The sequence below is a fragment of the Myxine glutinosa genome, chromosome 2 (assembly GCF_964187855.1).
Source record: "Myxine glutinosa chromosome 2, kmMyxGlut1.1, whole genome shotgun sequence".
In the NCBI taxonomy this organism is placed as follows: domain Eukaryota; kingdom Metazoa; phylum Chordata; class Myxini; order Myxiniformes; family Myxinidae; genus Myxine; species Myxine glutinosa.
Genome location: NC_136262.1, coordinates 231,156,437 through 231,176,396, shown reverse-complemented (window position 1 = coordinate 231,176,396; position 19,960 = coordinate 231,156,437). Strand labels below are relative to the sequence as shown.

Sequence of the window (19,960 nt, the reverse complement as noted above, 5' to 3'; positions counted from 1 at the left end):
GAAAGAATTCTGCATGGTGGAGTGTGCAAAAATTTCTCCCAGTCGATGTCAGAGACTGGTAGACATTTATAAGAAACGCCTACTTGAGGTTGTTTCTGCCAAAAGGGGCAATACCACCTATTCGAGCCAAGGGTGTACTTACTTTTTCCACATGCGAAATTTGCATTTATGTTTATTTAAATTATACAATGGACTACAAAATGTAAATTTTTCATGATATTTGTTATATTATATTATAGCGCGGTGCTACGCGCGCTTACTTGCTACCAAGGAGGAAGCGGACAACGCGGTTAAACAAAAGAGTCTTTATTCTCAAGAGGTCACTGTAGCACTGGCGCGCTACGGGCTGCGCGCCCAGTGTATATCCTGAGGCCACGCCTACCCCTCGGGCGTGGCCGCCGCCCACTTGGTGCGCGGAATGATGTCACCACGTCAGTGGGATTTCGTGTCCGCCACACGCGCCCCCCCAGAATTCCCGCGCACCTGGAGGGCCAGTTTGCGGGGCAAACGGATGACCCGGCCGAAGCGCCCTCTGGCGACCGGCGGCATCCGGGGTGCAGGGATGCCAGCTGGGATGCCCCCGGCTGTACCCGGGATGGGTGCCGGACCGGGGGGCGGCGTGCCGGCGGTGCTGGGCGGTGCCGGGGGTCCGCCCGCCGGGGGGCGGCCCCGACGCGGGGGCCGAGCCACCGGCGGTGGGTGGTCCACGTCGAGGTGGGCCGATCCACCGAGTTGAGTCGATCCACCGAGACACGGTCGGGAGTACCGCCGATGTCCAAGGTTAAGTATTTCACCCCGGTCTCCAGCACGCGGAAAGGCCCGTCGTACGGGGGCCACAGTGGTGTCCGGTGCTCGTCGTGCCGGACGAAGACATACTCCGCTCTCCGAAGCTCCGGGGCGAAGTGCGTGGGTGGGTGCCCGTGGTGCGCCGTCGGCACCGGGGCGAACCTCCGGGCGGTCTCCTGCAGCGCGGAGCGCTCCTGCGCCGCGGACCAAGGTGCCGTGGGGTCGGGGAGGAACTCGCCCGGCACCCGCAGCGGTTGTCCAAACACCAACTCCGCCGCGGATGCGCGCAGGTCCTCCTTGGGCGCCTTCCGGAGGCCCAGCAGGACCCAGGGGAGCCTGTCGACCCAGCCGCCATCGCGGAGGGTGGCCCGGAGTGCGGCCTTCAACGAGCGGTAGAACCGCTCACACAGGCCGTTGGCCTGGGGGTGGTAGGCCGTGGTTCGGTGCAGCTGGACCCCGAGCCCCCGCGCGACCGGGGCCCAGAGCTCCGAGGTGAACTGGGGGCCGCGGTCGGACGAGATGTCCGAGGGGGCACCGAACCGGGCGACCCAGGTGGCGATGAACGCCTGCACGACGTCGCCGCCAAAGGCACGGCCTCCGGCCACCGGGTGGTGCGGTCCACCATGGTAAGGACATGGGTGAAACCCCGCGAGGGGGGCAGAGGTCCCACCAGGTCCACGTGCACGTGGTCGAACCTACGTGCCGGCACCGTAAACGGGGCCAATGGGGCCTGGGTATGCCAGTGCACCTTCGCGCGCTGGCACGCGAGGCACGTCCTGGTCCAGCCACGGACGGCCTTCCGGAGGCCATGCCAGACAAACTTGTCGGCGACCAAGCTCTGGGAGGCCTTCGTGCCCGGGTGGGACAGGCCGTGGATGGCATCAAAAACCTGGCGCTGCCAGCCTGCGGGCACGATGGGGCGAGGCCGCCCGAGGGAGACGTCGCAAACGAGGCCGTGCCGTGCCGTCGAAGGGCACCTCGGTGACGCGGAGGCCCGTGACGGCGGTCCGCAGGGCCTGGACCCCGGGGTCGGCGGCCTGGTCCGCCGCCATCCGGGCATAGTCGATGCCAAGGTGGACTGCGTGGGCGACGGCCCGGAAAAGGCAATCGGCCACCGGGTTGTCCTTTCCCGCGACGTGCCGGATGTCCGTCGTGTACTCGGACACGGCCGTGAGGTGACGCTGTTGCCGGGCCGACCACGGCTCGGCGACCTTGCCCATCGCGAAAACCAGCGGCTTGTGGTCGACGTAGGCCATGAACACACGGCCCTCGAGCAGATGGCGGAAGTGCCTGACCGCCAGGTGAAGCCCGAGCAACTCGCGGTCGAAGGTACTATAACGGCATTCGGGCGGGTGAAGCTGCCGGCTGAAGAACGCCAGCGGTTGCCAAGCACCACGAACCCATTGCTCGTACACCGCGCCCACCGCGTAGTCCGAGGCGTCGGAGGTGAGGGCGATCGGTGCATCGGGCGCCGGGTGCGCGAGCATGGTGGCGTTGGCCAAGGCGAGCTTCGCGCCCGAGAACGCCGCGTCCATCTGCTCGGTCCAGGTAACGTCACCTTTGCCCGGCTTCCCCCTGAGGGCCTCGTGCAAGGGGCGCAGGAGCTGGGCGATGCGGGGCAGGAACCGATGTTAAAAGTTTACCATGCCCAGGAACTCCTGGAGCCCCTTGATCGTGCGGGGGCGCGGAAACCCCTTCACCGCCTCCACCTTGGCCGGTAGGGGGACGGCCCCGTGCCTGGTGACGCGGTGCCCCAAAAAGTCAATGCCGGTGACGCCGAACCGGCACTTGGTGGGGTTCACGATGAGGCCATGCTGGCCCAGGCGTTCGAAGAGCGTGCGGAGGTGATGAAGGTGCTCTTCGCGGGACGCGCTGGCGACGAGGATGTCGTCCAGGTAGACGTACAAAAAATCCAAGCCGCGCAAGATGCTGTCCATTAGGCGCTGGAACGCCTGAGCCGCATTTTTCAAACCGAAGGGCATCCGAAGAAATTTTAAAAGGCCGAATGGCGTGATGACAGCCGTCTTCGGGATGTCTTCCGGCCTGACAGGGACCTGATGGTAGCCGCGTACGAGGTCCACCTTTGAAAAGAAGGACATCCCCGCCAACCGGGCGGAGAAGTCCTGGATGTGGGGGACGGGGTAGCGGTCGGGGGTTGTGGCGTCGTTGAGGCGCCGGTAGTCCCTGCACGGTCGCCATCCCCTGCCGGGCTTGGGCACGATGTGGAGCGGGGATGCCCACGCGCTCTCGGAGTGCCGCACAATGCCGAGCCGCTCCAGCGTAGCGAACACCGCTTTAGCTACAGCGAGCTTCGTCGCCTCGAGGCGGCGTGCCCAGGCGTAGACCGGTGGCCCGGCGGTGGGGATGTGGTGTTCCACCCCGTGTTTGACGGCCCCCGCCGAGAAAGTGGGCCGCGTGAGGGCCGGGAAACCCGCGAGGAGGCGGGTGAATTCGTCCGCTGCCGGAAGCGTACAGATGAACCTGGCCGGAACTGAACCGCTCAGCAAGCCGCTCGGCGAGCCGCTCTGTGGCTGCTCAACGAGCCGGGCAGCGCGCACTCGAGCGAGCTGAACGTCTCAGCCTGGACAAGCCTTCTGCGCTTTACATCCACCAGTAATCCATTAGCACATAAGAGGTTCGCACCGAGCAGTGCCATAGGCACGTCAGCCGTAACGAACGACCAACGGAAAACCTGCCCTCCGAACCGCAGAGAGAGACAGTGTTTTCCGTACGTGCGTATAGACGTACCATTGGCCGCAAGCAGCGCGGGACCTCGGCCCGCGGTTTGCTTGTCAGACGTACCGGCAGGAACGACACTCACCTGCGCTCCCATGTCGCACAGGTAACGGCGCCCGGACAAGGTGTCCGTTATGTACAGGAGGCTGTTTGATCGGCCGGCGCTCAGTGCCACTACCGAGGGCCGGCCCGGGCGTTTCCCGACCTGCCGAATGAGCACAGTGGACGACATTGCCGAGCCTCGTGGCCGAACCTAGCGTGGAAAAAACACCAGGTTTGCGGCGAAGCCGGAGGCCGCGGTTTCCGCGGTGGTGGTGGGCGGGGCGTGGTGGCCGCCACGAGGCACCCCTCGGAGCAGGGGTGGGCACCCGCAGGAGGTTCGGGCTCGGGAGCTGCTACCGCCGCACCAAAACTCGCCTGCGTGTCCAAAGCCGCGTAGAACTTGTCGGCCGCGAACGCACGGGGGTTCCGTCGTCGCGGAACCGGCCAACGCGAGGCGGACTCGTGCCGGCAGCTGGCATCGAAATAACGCCCGGAATAGAGCGTTCGGGGTTTTGTCGCCCATGAGCGACAGCATATGGTCCATTCGGACCGACGGTCGCGTGTCACCGAGCTCGGGGAGGTCCAAGAGGCGATCGGCCCGTGCATCCACTGTGAGGCCGAACGTGGCGAGGAGGAGGCGCTTGATCGCCTCGTACGTATCGTGGGCTGGTGGGTTCCTCAGGACTGACACGATGCGGACGTCCGCGTCGGCCCCGAGGGAGGCGACCACGTGGCAGTAGCGTGTCTCATCCGCCGTGATGCGTCGAAGCCTGAACTGGGCTTCGGCCTGCAGGAACCAGATCTCCGCCTGAGCTTCCCAGAACTCAGGGAGCTTCATTGCTACCGCGTTGGTTGCCATGTCGGGTGGTCAGCGACGGCTGATCAGAAGGTTGCGTGTTCAGATCACGTCGGGGTCACCAATTATAGCACGGTGCTACGCGCGCTTACTTGCTACCAAGGAGGAAGCGGACAATGCGGTTAAACAAAAGAGTCTTTATTCTCAAGAGGTCACTGTAGCACTGGCGCGCTCCGGGCTGCGCGCCCAGTGTATATCCTGAGGCCACGCCTACCCCTCGGGCGTGGCCACCGCCCACTTGGTGCGCGGAATGATGTCACCACGCCAGTGGGCTTTCGTGTCCGCCACAATATCACCTTTATCTATCAATATTGTTGAAATGAAGATCAAATAGCTCTATGTTGAAATATGTTGAAAAAGTCAAAACTTTACATGGGGTGTACTTACTTTTTCACGTGACTGTATATCAATGTAAAATTGGCTTTATTGTGGCATTTTTCCAAAGAAGAATATTTATCGTGGAGATTTTCCAAAGACGCTTTTAATAACAAAATTAATGATAGTTGCATATGATTAATGTTATTACAAAGCAATAGTAATACTAATAATGTCCCACTTCCCCAAGGCGTTTTTCCTGCAGTGATAACGTGTATAAATAGCTTATAGCTATAATGGCGTTTCCGTGGGAGCAACGGCTTCTGCAGGAAGTAAAAATATTATAAACCACAAACACGTATGATTAGCTTTTTTAAGTCACTAATACTCTTTCTGACATGAAATGAAGAAATTTGGAGGAATCCCGACATCCGTGAAGCAAGGTTTACTTACAGAACTGAGCGAAGATCTACTGTGCTCTATATACCCCACAAATTTTGGTTAATAGCATGGCCCTTTCTGCCACTACCGTGGCATCTTTTGTAGCGTAATTTTGAAACTCGCTCCTGCTGTTTAATGTGAAACTGAAAGGGAGGAAGCCCGGGTTGTGCTCATTTACCAAGCAGCTAGCTAGCGCTTGCCAAGCCAGCCGTTCCTTAACGTTTTTGAATGGAGTGCTTGCTCAAATGCTTTTAACCATTTGGTGATCTCTCCATAAGAAACTTGGTAAATGAACACACACCCAATGTTGTTGAGACCTGACCATAGATCGACTGTAATCTATATACCCCAAAGAGAAATGACCCATCATGCGGCTCCCGTAGTGTGCTGGTGTAATAGTTGTATAAATTTTAAAAATTGCAAAGTGTGATATTTTCTGAAATACATTGTAGAATTACCTCAGCCAACGAAAATGAGAGCAGGTTATTTTTTCACCCCTGTCTGTTTGTCTGTGAACAGGATATCTCAAAATGTGGTGGAGGATTTGGATGAAATTTTGGGGACAGGTTGGGTGTGTGAGAAGGATAAAGTGATTAGATTTTAGTGACGATCCGGATCTGGATATGACATTTTAAAAAGTGATTCTTCACCATTGAGAGGGCCAAAAACAATATATGGCATGATATCTCAAAAAGTTGTCGATGGATTTGGACAAAACTTGGTGGACATGTTGGGTGTGTGACAAGAACTAATCGATTCGGTTTTGGTGAAGATCGGAATATGGATTCGGATACCAGGATTATTTAAGTTTGAAGTGATTCTTCACCATTGAGAGATCGGGCGAAAAGCGATATATAGCTTTTATGGTTAAACTGCCAAAATCAAGACTTTCTGCTCACCTTCACTCCTTCATTCCTCTTTTCTCCCACCTCTGGAACAAACTCCCTCACTCTCTTCAATCCCACTCCACCCTCCAGGTCTTTAAAACAGCTGTTCACCACCATCTCTTAACCTCCCCCATCCAAAACCTTGATCTTTTCTACCCCCGCTAATTTCGGTCCCCTTGTGTTTTATACTTCTCCCACCCCCCCCCCCCCCCCACCCCCCTTCCCACGCCTCCTGCCCCCAAGCCCTCTCCCTCCCACACTTCTCCCTGCTCTCAAATGTTGTGGTTGTGTGCTTCCCCTTCTCTCCCCATCTTGTCTTCCGCTCCCTCTTTTTGTATATTTTGTTTGTCTGGTTGATTTGTTTGTGAAATAAATGTTAGCTCTTTCACGAGCCTCGATTCAGTATACAAAAAAAAAAAAAAAAAAAAATAATATAGCATGATATCTCAAAAGGTTATGAATGAGATATGACAAAACTATGTGAATGAGTTGGTTAGGTGCCAAGAACAAGCCCGCTTCTACTTTGGTTCAGGTCCGAATCCAGATCCGGCCGATCAGTGGGATATAGAACGTAAACTGTTCAGCCTGGTGGAGGTATGTGCTCTACCGAGTGCCATTCTCGTTGTGTAATACACTACAGACATCATTTTCCTGAATGTTTTCCGTTTGGCTGAGCAATTAAACTTTAATCCACTCACTGATGCATGCAATATTATCCAATCAATAATGATCACAGACTCACCAATTACGTTTGATCCATTCTTTTCAATCCTAATCATATTGTATTCATCCTTAGTACTTCATCTCGATATGATAACAAGCATGTTGTAAAACTATTTACCCATAAGTTTGTCCCATGAAGTAGTTCAGATAATCTGATCAAAGCAGCTCATTAATATTCATGACCCTGGAAGTACCATAGGCAGCGATTCGGCAGCGATTCGGCAGCGAGGCGTTGTAACACTGTCATGGAGGAATGCACACTTCTATTGTTCTGACTATGACTGTTTTGCGAACTACCCTTGGTGATCTAGCTTCGTCTTGTACTCCAAATTGGCTTATCTATGAATGAAGGAAAGATCAAGGACTGCACTCTAATGTGAATACCTCCACCAGCCTGAAAAGTTTGTTTTATATCCCACTGATCGGCTGGATCTGGATCCGGACCTGAACCAAAATCGAATCGGCTTGTTCTTGTCACATACCCAACCTGTCCACCAACTTTCGTCTGAAAACGGCCATAACTTTGAGATATCGTGGTGTATATTTTTCTATCCCTATCACTGTCACTCAATGGTGAAGAATCGCTTTAAAAAATTATCGGATCCCGATCCGGAACTTCACCAAAATCTAATAAATTCTTCCTTGCTTGTCACACATCCAACCTCTCCACCAAGTTTAGTCTGAATCCATCGACAACCTTTTGAGATACCACACTCACAGACAAACAAACTTCTCAACAATAGAGAGAGGGTGCTGGATGCTCCCCAAAAATAATTTAAAAGCTTTGGCAGAAATAATTGCTGCCATGTTGCTGGGACTTTTTTCAGATCTCATCAGAATCTCTTGAAATTCTCGGTACCTCGTAACCTGATCCCATACACATCATTACTGCGATGCCTCAACTCGGTATATTTCATGCTGCCTTTTTATGTGTGCAGGAATCATGTCCTCGCCAAGCAAGAACGTGTGTCCAAATGGCCAAACTGGTTACGCTCCAGCTGCACTTTCTGAAGACTGAAAGAGGAATACGCATTGTTAACCTTACCCGCAATGAGCTGCCAGCAACCATTTCTGCCCTAAAAAAATATTATCAGGTGCATTCCAAACTATATGGCGCTACAGACAATTACAATGTGAACCTGAAAGTTAAGTTCGGTTTGAGGACATGTAAGCTGCACTATTCCAGAACTGGTGGGAAATCAGATTAAGTGGACAATGAGCAGAGTTCACTCAGCCCATTTGGGATGGTATCGTCATGCTTCTTTTAACCGTAATGAAGGATGTTGTCACGACATTAAAGTTAAATTCTCACTGATGGATACAAACCAATGTAAGTAAAGTACTTGGTGCAGTAGTACACTCAATATTTCCTTCTGCAGGTGCGGATTGTTGCTGAGGCTTATCGGTACTCACCTTGTTGGGCTGAGGTGCTCCACCATCATGTGGTCCAGGAGGGCAATCTTGCTTTCCTGCAGGAGTTTGAGCAACATGTCAATCTAACAAGCAACATCTTCCAGGACATTGTTTTCCTGTGAGAGTTATTACTTACCTGCCGGAAGAAAGGCACCATATTACTGCTTTAATAACATTTAAAGGACACTTGAACTTTTCTTCCTACAGGAAAGGTTGCTTTCATTAAGTTTCCCCCTATATGATAGGAGAAGGCTTATTGCTGTTGTAGGGTTTGGTTCTACAATTAATGCCACCAGTTTTTAATTGTACCACAGAGTTTTAGATCCTTGGCACACCTGAGCTCCTCACCACATACAAGGCTTTCATCCGCAGCTCAATGGAAGACTGCACTCCCCTTTGGGCTGGTGCTCCTGCCTCACACCTAGCTCATCTTCACGCTGTTGAAACCAAAGCGTTCAGAATCATTGGAATCTCCCGTGATGAAGCTACCTCCGAGGGCCTTTCACTTACTCACCGCAGGCAGGTTGGTAGTCTTTCTGTCTTCTACTGACTCCTCTCCGGCCTTGCTCCTCCAGCTCTCTCTGGGCTCTGTCCCCCAAATATTCCTAAAGGTCGCACAAGATCTGCCTGCAACCTTCTTATGGTTAAACTGCCAAAATCAATACTCTCTGCTCACCTTCACTCTTTCATTCCTCTTTTCTCCCGCCTTTGGAACAAACTCCCCCACTCCCTTCAATCCCACCCCTCCCTCCAGGTCTTTAAAACAGCTGTTCACCACCATCTCTTATCTTCCCCCATCCAAAACCTTGATCTGTTCTACCCCCGATAATTTCACCCCAAATCCTCTTTTTCGAAATTCCAACTTCTTTCCTGGAAGTCCTTGGTGTCCTTGTGTTTATACTTCTCCCCCCCACCCCCCCTTCCCACGCCACCTCCCCCCAAGCCCTCTCCCTCCCACACATTCCCGATGGCCCTCACAAATGTTGTGTTTATGTGCTTCCCCTTCTCTCCCCATCTTGTCTACCGCTCCCCTTTTTATATACTTTGTTTGTTTGTCTGAGCTCATTCACGAGCCTCGATTATGTATACAAAAAAAAAAAAATCCCTAGGAATACTAAACAACCATTTGGAAAAAAAAAAATTCTTCCTGTACTCCCAATTTCTGAGCTGTATCTCGGAGTTGGCTGGGACTTTCGGAATGAAATTTTGCATCAATAATGGTAATGCAAAGTGCGTGGGGTTGACGTAATGCTATTCACTTTGACCTGACTTTAAGGTCATGACCCAATTAGACATTTTAACATTTATCACCATAACTTAACTAATGTTTGTCCGGTTGGAACAAAATTGCCCTCTCTAGATAGCATTGAGCAAAGAGAATTTACGCTTAATTTACATCACACACCTCTGAGTTAAAAGTCAATATCAAATGGCGATTTGAAAAAAGAAATGCGTTTTCTGTCATTGCTCAATTTTGTCAATGCAGAATCTCAAAGACCACTCGGCCTTCCAAGATGTTCTTGCATCATAATAGTGGACCTGCACTGAAGTTGTACCTCTGATATCTGATTTGTGTCCTTGCCCTAAATTTTTAGGATTGTGTCCTCATGAACGTAAAACGACTTTCTGATCATAACTTGATTAATTTTCCTCCGATTTTCATGATGTTGAGTTTTCTGGATGGACTACTTGGGGACACATTTTCACAATTTCCACTCTATTTTTAAATGCTGGAGGTCAAAGGTATATGGGAGTATGCAAAATATGCAATTGGATTGGAAAAAAGCCATGGGCGATTGCCATGGGTAAGCCAGGTGAGGATTACCCTTAGCGATCAAAGATATCTCGTTGATATCTAGAAATTGAATTCTGTACAAAGCCATATAATTTTTTATATATGTATATATATATATATATGTATATATATATATATATATATATTATAAAACAGGAATTTCTGTCCATCCCCAAACTACTCCCTCAGTTTTCGGACTTGCCCCTCCAAACCTCCTATGGAACGTTTACCTCACGTGTGTGTGTATGTAGGTGTGTGTGTAGGTGTGCGTAGAGTTTCATCGCAAAACGCGATAAATCCACAGGATGTTGTTTTGAGAAAACTTACGTTTTTTTATAAAGAATAGACGGAGAGGAAAATACCAAAATTAAAACCTCAAAATGTTTTATTGAATGCAATGTTACGGGGCCCCCTCCCCCCCCCCCCTTTCCCCTGGTCTCGGTGGACCTCCGAACCCCGAGAGGGTCCCCGGCAGAAAGATGTGTTTTCCCTGGTTGAAACCCAGCAGATAACGTCCCTCAATGGAACCAGCAAATGAAACAGCCGAACCAATGATGCAGCCACACCAAGGTATAAGCAAACCATACTATATTGTAAATCACACACAAAGCCATACAGTAATGGGGCAATCACCCTACCTTCAAATCTTACGATAATATCCTTGTCACGCCCCTTAACCCCACTCACGGCACCTACCCCAATGTCTCTGCTCTCCTCCAAGGCGAAGTCCCAATGTCTCTGTGCGCTCCCGCGATCGGGGAGTCAAGGCCCGGTGGTCAATTGAGGCGTGGACGAGCGAGACGACCCCGGGGTCACGTGCTCAGCCCCCAGCAGCACAGCGGTGGCGAGGAACCTCCCAAAGGTGTGGTCCCTCCCGCGATCGGGGAGTCAAGGCCCGGTGGTCAATTGAGGCGTAGACGAGCGAGACGACCCCGAGGTCACGTGCTCAGCCCCCAGCAACACAGCGGTGGCGAGGAACCTCACAAAGATGCGGTTCCACCCGCGAGCCTCTGTATAATTCTCACGTGTCCCTTTCTGGCGCAGCCGTTCCCGGCAATCCACCAGGGAATAATGTCCAGCCGACACGACGAAAGCCGGTTCACGGCCGGGTGCTCGCGTGGCCAAGATGACGGACGGCTTTCGCTCCAACCCGGGTTCTCAAGGTCTGGATCCTCCGGAACCTCAAGGAGAATACCCGACGACACCGGCTCCACGCACTCCGGCGATATTTCTTATCGACCGAACTTCCCTTCAAGGACGCAAAGTTCCCTCGCCCAGTACGTCGAACGCTCGGCCCGGAGCTTCAACCACCACGTCCCTTTTCGATCTCCTCCCACCACCTTTTCTTCGCTCCACCTCTTCCGGTCTCGATCCAGATTTCCGGCCACATTTTACCAAGAGCGCTTTTAAATCTTTTACTCACAACAACCATTTCCCTTAAGTCACAATAAGCATAATATCTAGAATACTTCGAACCAGCAACAATACTCATAACCACAATCATTAAGGCCGAGTCCGTGACAGCAATCATATTATAAAATGTGTTGACACGAAATCATGGTTTTTCTCTCTCTTGAACAAAAAGTGTAATTAGACGGATTTTTGACAAAAAGCGATATATCCACCGGTTATGTTTGGGTAATGTGCTATACGTGGATACATCATTGAAAGAATACAAAATTAGTTCTGTTCTTGGTGAGTATTGCATTAAACTTGGAACTTCGATGAAACTCAGAAGCAAAAAGTTGGGACTTAGATGAAAAGCAGGAATTCTGCCTTGCAGGAATTCCGTCCACTGTACATTTTAATTTCCTGCTGCAATATCCTAACCGTGTATTCTGCGTAAACCTACCAAGAACTTTGATAAAGGTAGCCTTGCATACTTTGATCTTCTTTGGAAGGTTTTCAGTCAGCAGGTTGTACTGCACAGTCACAGTTCGAGTTTTCCCATCCCCTGCAGCCTGATTTCCAGCACGACGCTGTCGCCGCTTTGGATCATTCACAACAAGACGATTCAGAATAAACTGATCCTGAGCAACTTTGTTCGGTTCACCATAAAATTTCGTCTGGTTCATGGCAAGGTCGGCATCTGTCAGGCAATCGGCATGACAGAGCTGTGCGTTGTTCACCCAGGTGTGCTGGCATCCGATTTGAGGCACTTTTCCCCCACCAGAATATCGAATTTTCTTGCGTGCTTCACGCTGATGATATGCTACACACCTACCTCGTTTCCGTGGCTCTGGGAAAGAAGAATCTGCTCTTCTAAACCATCAAAAGTATTCATTTTCGGCAGTTTGGGTGCGATCCGATCAGTCCATCTTGGAAATACAGAGGGCGCTGATTGGCTAAGTGGATATATCGCGTTTTGTGTTAAAATGGGAAGGGCGCATATCGCGGTATGAAAAGAAAGCGGATATTCAAAGAGCTTAAACTGAAGGAAATATTGCGTGTTGCTAAAAACTAGACTGATGACAGCGTCCGGCTATGCATTGACAATATAATTGTGGTGCCAACTCCAAAATGTCGGATATGGCGTCTATCGCGTTTTACGATGAAACTTTTCATAAATTTATATTTATTTATTTATTTATTTATTTATTTATTTAGATTATATATATATATATATATTTATATATATATATAATTATATATATATATTTATTTATTTATATATATATATATATATATATATATATATATATATATGTATATATATATTTATATATATATTTATATATATATTTATATATATATTTATATATATATTTATATATATATTTATATATATATTTATATATATATTTATATATATATATTTATATATATATATTTATATATATATATATTTATATATATATATTTATATATATATATTTATATATATATATTTATATATATATATTTATATATATATATTTATATATATATATTTATATATATATATTTATATATATATATTTATATATATATATTTATATATATATATTTATATATATATATTTATATATATATATTTATATATATATATATATATATATATATATATATATACAGACTTGGCATTTAATATGGAATATTTTTTTTGTGGGGGTGAACTTCCTTTTCAAGATGTCTTAGAACCAAAAGTTCATTGGAATTATGTTGAAATTATTCCAGATTTTGTTAATGTGACATGTAAAAGAAACAAAAACCACATTTGACATTTCGAAACAAATAAATTGATCCTTGAGAGTGATGTAAACTGATATCGAACTCAATTCATGGACAGTACTGTGTTAAACTTCTGTACGTTTTCCAGAAGTATCTCTTTATTTTGCACATAAGCCCAAATTTTTTTTAACAAAAACAAAAGTTTAATTACGACTGGGATTACGGACAGTAAAATTACAGTTTAGTACTTCGTGTAACCCCCACGAGCATTCAGGAGAGCACGTACATGTTGAGGCGCGCTGTTCACGAGATTTGCCAAGGTTTGGACAGGAATCGCTTGCCATGCAGTGACAATAGCCTGCTGCAATTCATGCACAGAGGCAAGCTGCTGGTCCAAGTGGTCGATTTGACGCGTTAATTCTGCCCACAAGTTCTCTATCGGATTCATATCCGGGGACATGGCAGGCCACCCCATATGCTCTACACCACGGTCAGCAAGAAAGTGTTGGATTATGCGAGCACGATGAGGCCGTGCATTGTGATCTTGGAAGACAACGTTTCCTCGAAAGGCTGCATGAGCAAATGGAAGCAATGTTTCTTCCAGAATGGCCCTGTACTTGAACTGGTTCAGGTTTCCATTCAGAACAACCAGGTCAGTTTTGCCCCCTGCATGAAAAGCAGCCCAAACGGTCACCCCACCACCTCCAGCTTGGACTCTTGGCACTACACAATCTTTGTTGTAGGCTTCATGCACTTGTCTGCGCACTCAGACGCGGCCATCTTGACGATAGACCGGAAATCTAGACTCGTCACTGAAGATCACGTGATTCCAGTGTCCTGGCTGCCATTGACGGTGCTCCCTGGCCCACTGCAATCGGCGCTGGCGGTGTTGTCTGGTCAGGCGTGGCTTTCTCAGGGGACGCCTGGCACGATAGCCTGCTTGAACCAGTCATTGGTTGACTAGCCTTCTGGATACAGGCACATTTGTCAGTTGCTGCCACTCAGCCCTAAGCCAATTAGCTGACTTGGTACGGCCATTGCGGACTAACCGGTGCAGCTGGCGATCATCCATCCTTGTGGTTCTGCGGGGACGTCCTGCCCTCAGTATTGGAGTAGGGACACCCCTCTGAACATTTTGTTTCAGGATCTTTGATACCTGACCTTGAGTGATGCCATACTGCCGAGCAATAGCACGCTGTTTCATGCCGTAATTTCGTAAAGCCACCACTCCATGACAAACAGCATTGTCGAGTTGACAGACCATCTCCAGAGGAAGCGGCAATAACTTTTGTAGACGTGCAGCAGTTGTTTTCCACAAATACAGAACGCAACAACCCTTGTATACCCGACTGTGAAGCCAATCATCAAATGCACCTGTCCGTACATTTTGCCACGCCACCTGTGATATAATCCTGTTGTTGACTTCTTGCTGCGACAGACAATCAGTGACATGGTTCTTTTAACAAATAAATCACCAAAGTGTAAAATAAACTCACCAGATTGATATACTGAGTTAAGAAAGTAAACCCAAGACAAGAAAAAAAAATAATTCCATATTAAATGCCAAGTCTGCATATATAAATATATATATATAAATATATAGTCATATATAGTCATATATATATAAATATATAAACAATGCTGTTTGTCATGGAGTGGTGGCTTTACGAAATTACGGCATGAAACAGCGTGCTATTGCTCGGCAGTATGGCATCACTCAAGGTCAGGTGTCAAAGATCCTGAAACGAAATGCTCAGAGGGGTGTCCCTACTCCAATACCGAGGCCAGGACGTCCCCGCAGAACCACAAGGCGGGATGATCGCCAGCTGCACCGGTTAAATCCGCAATGGCCGTACCAAGTCAGCTAATCGGCTTTGGGCTGAGTGGCAGCAACTGACAAATGTGCCTGTATCCAGAAGGCTAGTCAACCAACGACTGGTTCAAGCAGGCTATCGTGCCAGGCGTCCCCTGAGAAAGCCACGCCTGACCAGACAACACCGCCAGCGCTGATTGCAGTGGGCCAGAGAGCACCGTCAATGGCAGCCAGGACACTGGAATCACGTGACCTTCAGTGACGAGTCTAGATTTCTGGTCTATCGTCAACATGGCCGCGTCCGAGTGCGCAGACAAGTGCATGAAGCCTACAACAAAGATTGTATAGTGCCAAGAGTCCAAGCTGGAGGTGGTGGGGTGACCGTTTGGGCTGCTTTTCATGCAGGGGCAAAACTGACCTGGTTGTTCTGAATGGAAACCTGAAACAGTTTAAGTCCCGGGCCATTCTGGAACAAACATTGCTTCCATTTGCTCGTGCAGCCTTTCGAGGAAACTTTGTCTTCCAAGATGACAATGCACGGCCTCATTGTGCTCGCATGATCCAACACTTTCTTGCTGACCATGGTGTGGAGCATATGGAGTGGCCCGCCATGTCCCCGGATATGAATCCGATAGAGAACTTGTGGGCAGAATTAACGCGTCAAATCGACCACTTGGACCAGCAGCCGACCTCTGTGCATGAATTGCAGCAGACGATTGTCACTGCATGGCAAGCAATTCCTGTCCAAACCTTGGCAAATCTCGTGAACAGCATGCCTCAACGTGTACGTGCTCTCCTAAATACTCGTGGGGGTTACACGAAGTACTGTGTAATTTTACTGTCCGTAATCCCAGTCGTAATTTAACCTTTTTTTTTGTTAAAATTTTTTTTGGCTAATGTGCAAAATGAAGAGAAACTTCTGGAAAACGTACAGAAGTTTAACACAGTACTATCCATGAATTGAATTCGATATCAGTTCACATCACTTTCAAGGATCAATTTATTTGTTTCGAAATGTCAAATGTGGTTTTTGTTTCTTTTAATGGTCACATTAACAAAATCTAGAATAATTTCAACATAATTCCAATGAACTTTTGGTTCTAAGACATCTTGAAAAGTAAGTTCACCCCTACAAAAAAAATATTCCATATTAAAGGCCAAGTCTGTATTTATATATATATATTTACCTAAGTGCTACCACCGACCGTGAAGCAAGGGAATAACGCCGGATCGAATCACGGATGTGGTTGGAATATTGCCAAGCGGATAGCAATCTGCGATCCGAGCTGTTAACCAAGACGACCCGATTCTAAGCGGTTCCTAATCATGCCACGTTTACCCAATGGAGAAAAGACTACGACAATCGGATTAAGGAGAAACCAGAAAGAACAGGGCAATTTATTACAAATGTACAAAGAAGAAGCGGAAATGAAAGAATGTACAAGAAAGAAAGAGGAGGGAAAAGTACACAGGGCAGCCTTAGACAGTCTTATTCTATTCCCCAGACAAACGGGCCCGTCTCACACACAGACACTCACACGGGGATTGCAGATGAACAGGTTGATGGTCACCAGCACGTCCAGAGATGGCCTCTGTGCAGCTCTCTCTCTCCGGTCCCCAGCTCGTACCGTGAAGATGGATTCCAATAGCAGAGAGGAGTTCGTATGGTGCCGTTGGGACGCACGGGGCTACTTGCGGGGCGAACGGTAGGGGAGGGCTCTGGCGGTTAATCACTCGCAGGCTATTAACGCGTTTTATCCACGTGGCTGGAATATTCGCTATCGGCTGGCTTGGCTGTAGCCACGTACGTAATAAACAAATACCGTTTCAAGCCTTGAAATGCCAATACAATCAAGGGCTCTCAATGCACTCGCCGTAAAAGTCCTCTTGCCGAAGCGTGAATTGTCCAAGTCCTCCCCGCACAGTCCTCCAAGTCCTCCCCACACAGTCCTGTTCAAGGGCTTTGCGTGCGCGCTTTTATAAGCCAAGCCAGCGAACGCTCTCGAAGCCCAAAGCCACACCTGTCAGGCGATCCCACTCCAGCCCTAGTTGGCTGGTTATGGCTTACTGGCCCCGCCCTGATGACTGGTTGATGTGGCCGCACCTTCATCCTGGCGCTCCGCCCCCTTTTCGGGCCTTACCTCATGGGTTTCTGGGCTGGTTTGGGCGGAAGCCCAGCGAGGTGGCGAACGCTGCTGACAAAGGCACGTAACAAATTGGGAAGGGCCATGGGGCACAGACTGGAGCGCGCTTAATGGCGTCGATAAAGGGAGGCTGTAAAATGAACGGAAGGGCCTACTCTTATTTGATTGACGCGACACAGATGCAACTATTGGAAAATGGCCTTATCTAAACACAGACTATGAAATAACTGACGTCCTATGGTGACCTACGTGTTGCTTGTGGCCTATCTATGGGGTGCGACCTTTAACCTTTAATGATGTTATTAATTTACAAGTGTGGGTTCTCAAAACCACAACACTGCACCCTCCTTTTGCCAGGCTCGGCCCGAGCCGAAACTTGGGGCAGGACTACTTTTACATCTACATGTGACACTTCCTGAGTGCAACAGTTTTAACACTAGATATGTCCCACCTGCTGCGTTGTGTCCTACCTAACTGACTCACGCCCACAATTACCCGAATTACAGAATTCTTCTCAAACTAAACATTTAAGCCGGTGGGGAGCATGTTATTTACAAGACACTAATTAATTATTTACACTATAACCCAGGACCTGTCTTTTGTGGGAAAAAGAAAAAGGAATTTTGAAAAGAGTAAATGCCAATTGCAATGCACTGCACCGATACACCATACCCCCATATGTACCACAAATAAACAAAATGCACAAAAAGCACCAGCACCAAAAAAATGCACAAAAACATTTCAAAAATTAATAAATGATGACGTCTTGTGCTTGGCTTGCTTGTCCGATGGATCTTGGCTTGATCTTCTTACTTGCTGTTCTTTGGTGTGCCCTCGTAAAAGTTTACCATCTTTGTTCGGGCACACCAAAGGTTAATTAATAAAAAGGGCACAAACCGCATCCATTTTTATTTATTTATGGCCAGCAGGGCCAACTCAGGTGGTCCGCCTGCATGGCATCGATGCCACTTAAAACAGTGGTCCGCAAGCCAGATACTGCCGGCAGCAATGGTCTGTCCCAGCAAGGGTGCCAGGCCACAGAACGTGTGGTCCATAGGTGCCAGGCCACAGAACATGTGGTCCATGTGGTGTATCAGTGCAGGCAGGCAGGCAGCAAGGGTGCAGGCAGCAAGAGTGCGGCCGCACCACTCAGGGAACCTGCACACTCCCCTCGCACAAAACACCATAGGTCCATGAGTGGGGAAGGAAGACAAAGCAGAGGTTAGCGGGGGGAAAGGGCGCAAGGGTACACATCAAAACAAGGCAATGCGACATGATGGGCGTGGGAGAGCGAGCTGAGAAAGCTCGTCCCTACTCGTACGTCACCCCCCATGTCAGCCTACACTACCCTTGCCCTTCCCCGTATTTACACTTTACAAATTCCGTCTCTTCTGTCTCGTCCCCAATATCTCCCCTAAACCAAATTCGTCCCCAATCCCTCCCAAGAAGGAAGGGATGGAATAACACACAATGTCCCACCCACGTCAAGATGCGGCTTACATTCCAAATCGTTCACAAAACCTGGTGTAGAGTCCTATCACCTCGGTGAGTGGATGCGGATGGTGCGAAGAGATTTTCTCCTAACTATACTCTAATTGACATTAACACAGTTACACTACCCGGGGTCTCTCCCTGCCAATCCATTGGCCATAATACACCAATTTTTTATTTATTTTTTTTATTTTTTTTTGTATACAAGATCGAGGCTCGTGAAAGAGCGAACATTAATCACACAGAAAGACAAACCGACACATAAAACATATAACATCGGGAGCGGTAGACAAGATGGGGAGAGAGGGGGAAGGACACAAACACAACATTTGAGAGCAGGGACCGAGAGACATGGAGACATCGAGAGATCGAGAGATCTGAGAGAGGGCGAGGGCTTTGGGGGGGGGGGGGCATGGGAAGGGGGTGGTGGGAGAGGTATAAAACATATGGACACTGCCAGGACTTCCAGGAAAGAAGTTGGAATTTCAAACAAGGTGGATCTGGGGTGAATTAGCGGGGGTAGAAAAGATCAAGGTTTTGGATGGGGGAAGATAAGAGATGGTGGTGAACAGCTGTTTTAAAGACCTGGAGGGAGGAGTGGGATTGAAGGGAGTGAGGGAGTTTGTTCCAGAGGCGGGAGAAAAGAGGAATGAAAGAGTGAAGGTGAGCAGAGAGCCGAGATTTCGGCAGTTTAACCATCAGAGGGTTGCTGGCAGATCTTGTGCGACCTGTAGGAATATTTGGGGGACAGAGCACAGAGAGAGCTGGGGGTGCAAGGCCGGAGAGGAGTCGGTAGAAGACAGAAAGACCACCTACCTGCCTGCGGTGAGTGAGTGAAAGGCCCTCAGAGATAGCTTCATCGCGGGAGATTCCAATAATTCTGAAAGCTTTGGTTTCAACAGCGTGAAGCCGAGCTAGGTGTGAGGCAGGAGCACCGGCCCATAGGGGAGAACAGTATTCCATTGAGCTGCGGATGAAAGCCTTGTATGTGGTGAGGAGCTCAGGTGTGCCGAGGAAGGACTTCGCACGACGGAGGATGCCCAGTCGGCGACTGGCTTTGGAGGCCAGCTTGGAAATGTGGTTTTCCCAAGAAAGATCATGGCAGATAGTGAGACCCAAAATCTTGAGCGACAGAACTTCTTGGAGAGGATTGTTGAGAAAGTAGATGGGAGGGTTGTCCAGTCGAACTTTTCGGAGAGACATAGTAAGAGTGTGAGATTTGTCAGGATTGAAAGACATGTTCCACTTGTTTGACCAGTCTGTGATTTTGTCCAGGTCTTCAGAGAGTGAGGAGGCAGCAGACTGCCGATCTGAGGGAAGAGGAATGGAGCGGCAGAGAGTGGAGTCATCAGCAAAGAGATAGAGAGG

At 48.9% G+C, this 19,960-nt stretch overlaps 1 protein-coding gene across 4 annotated transcripts in view; it reads left to right on the top strand.

The window, feature by feature from the left end:
• The window catches only part of SPG11 (SPG11 vesicle trafficking associated, spatacsin), a 251,910-nt gene that overhangs the window by 216,858 nt on the left and 15,092 nt on the right, over positions 1 to 19,960 (top strand). For 2 of the 4 annotated variants that reach the window (XM_078772348.1, XM_078772349.1), the window contains exons 38-40: positions 7,725 to 7,880; positions 8,166 to 8,317; positions 8,572 to 8,722. The exons of 1 other annotated variant lie outside the window; for it this stretch is intronic. In XM_078772348.1, the coding sequence (XP_078628474.1) occupies positions 7,725 to 7,880; positions 8,166 to 8,317; positions 8,572 to 8,722 (459 nt within the window). The remainder of the gene's footprint in view (positions 1 to 7,724; positions 7,881 to 8,165; positions 8,318 to 8,571; positions 8,723 to 19,960) is intronic. One more of the 4 variants, XM_078772350.1, reaches the window with a different exon arrangement.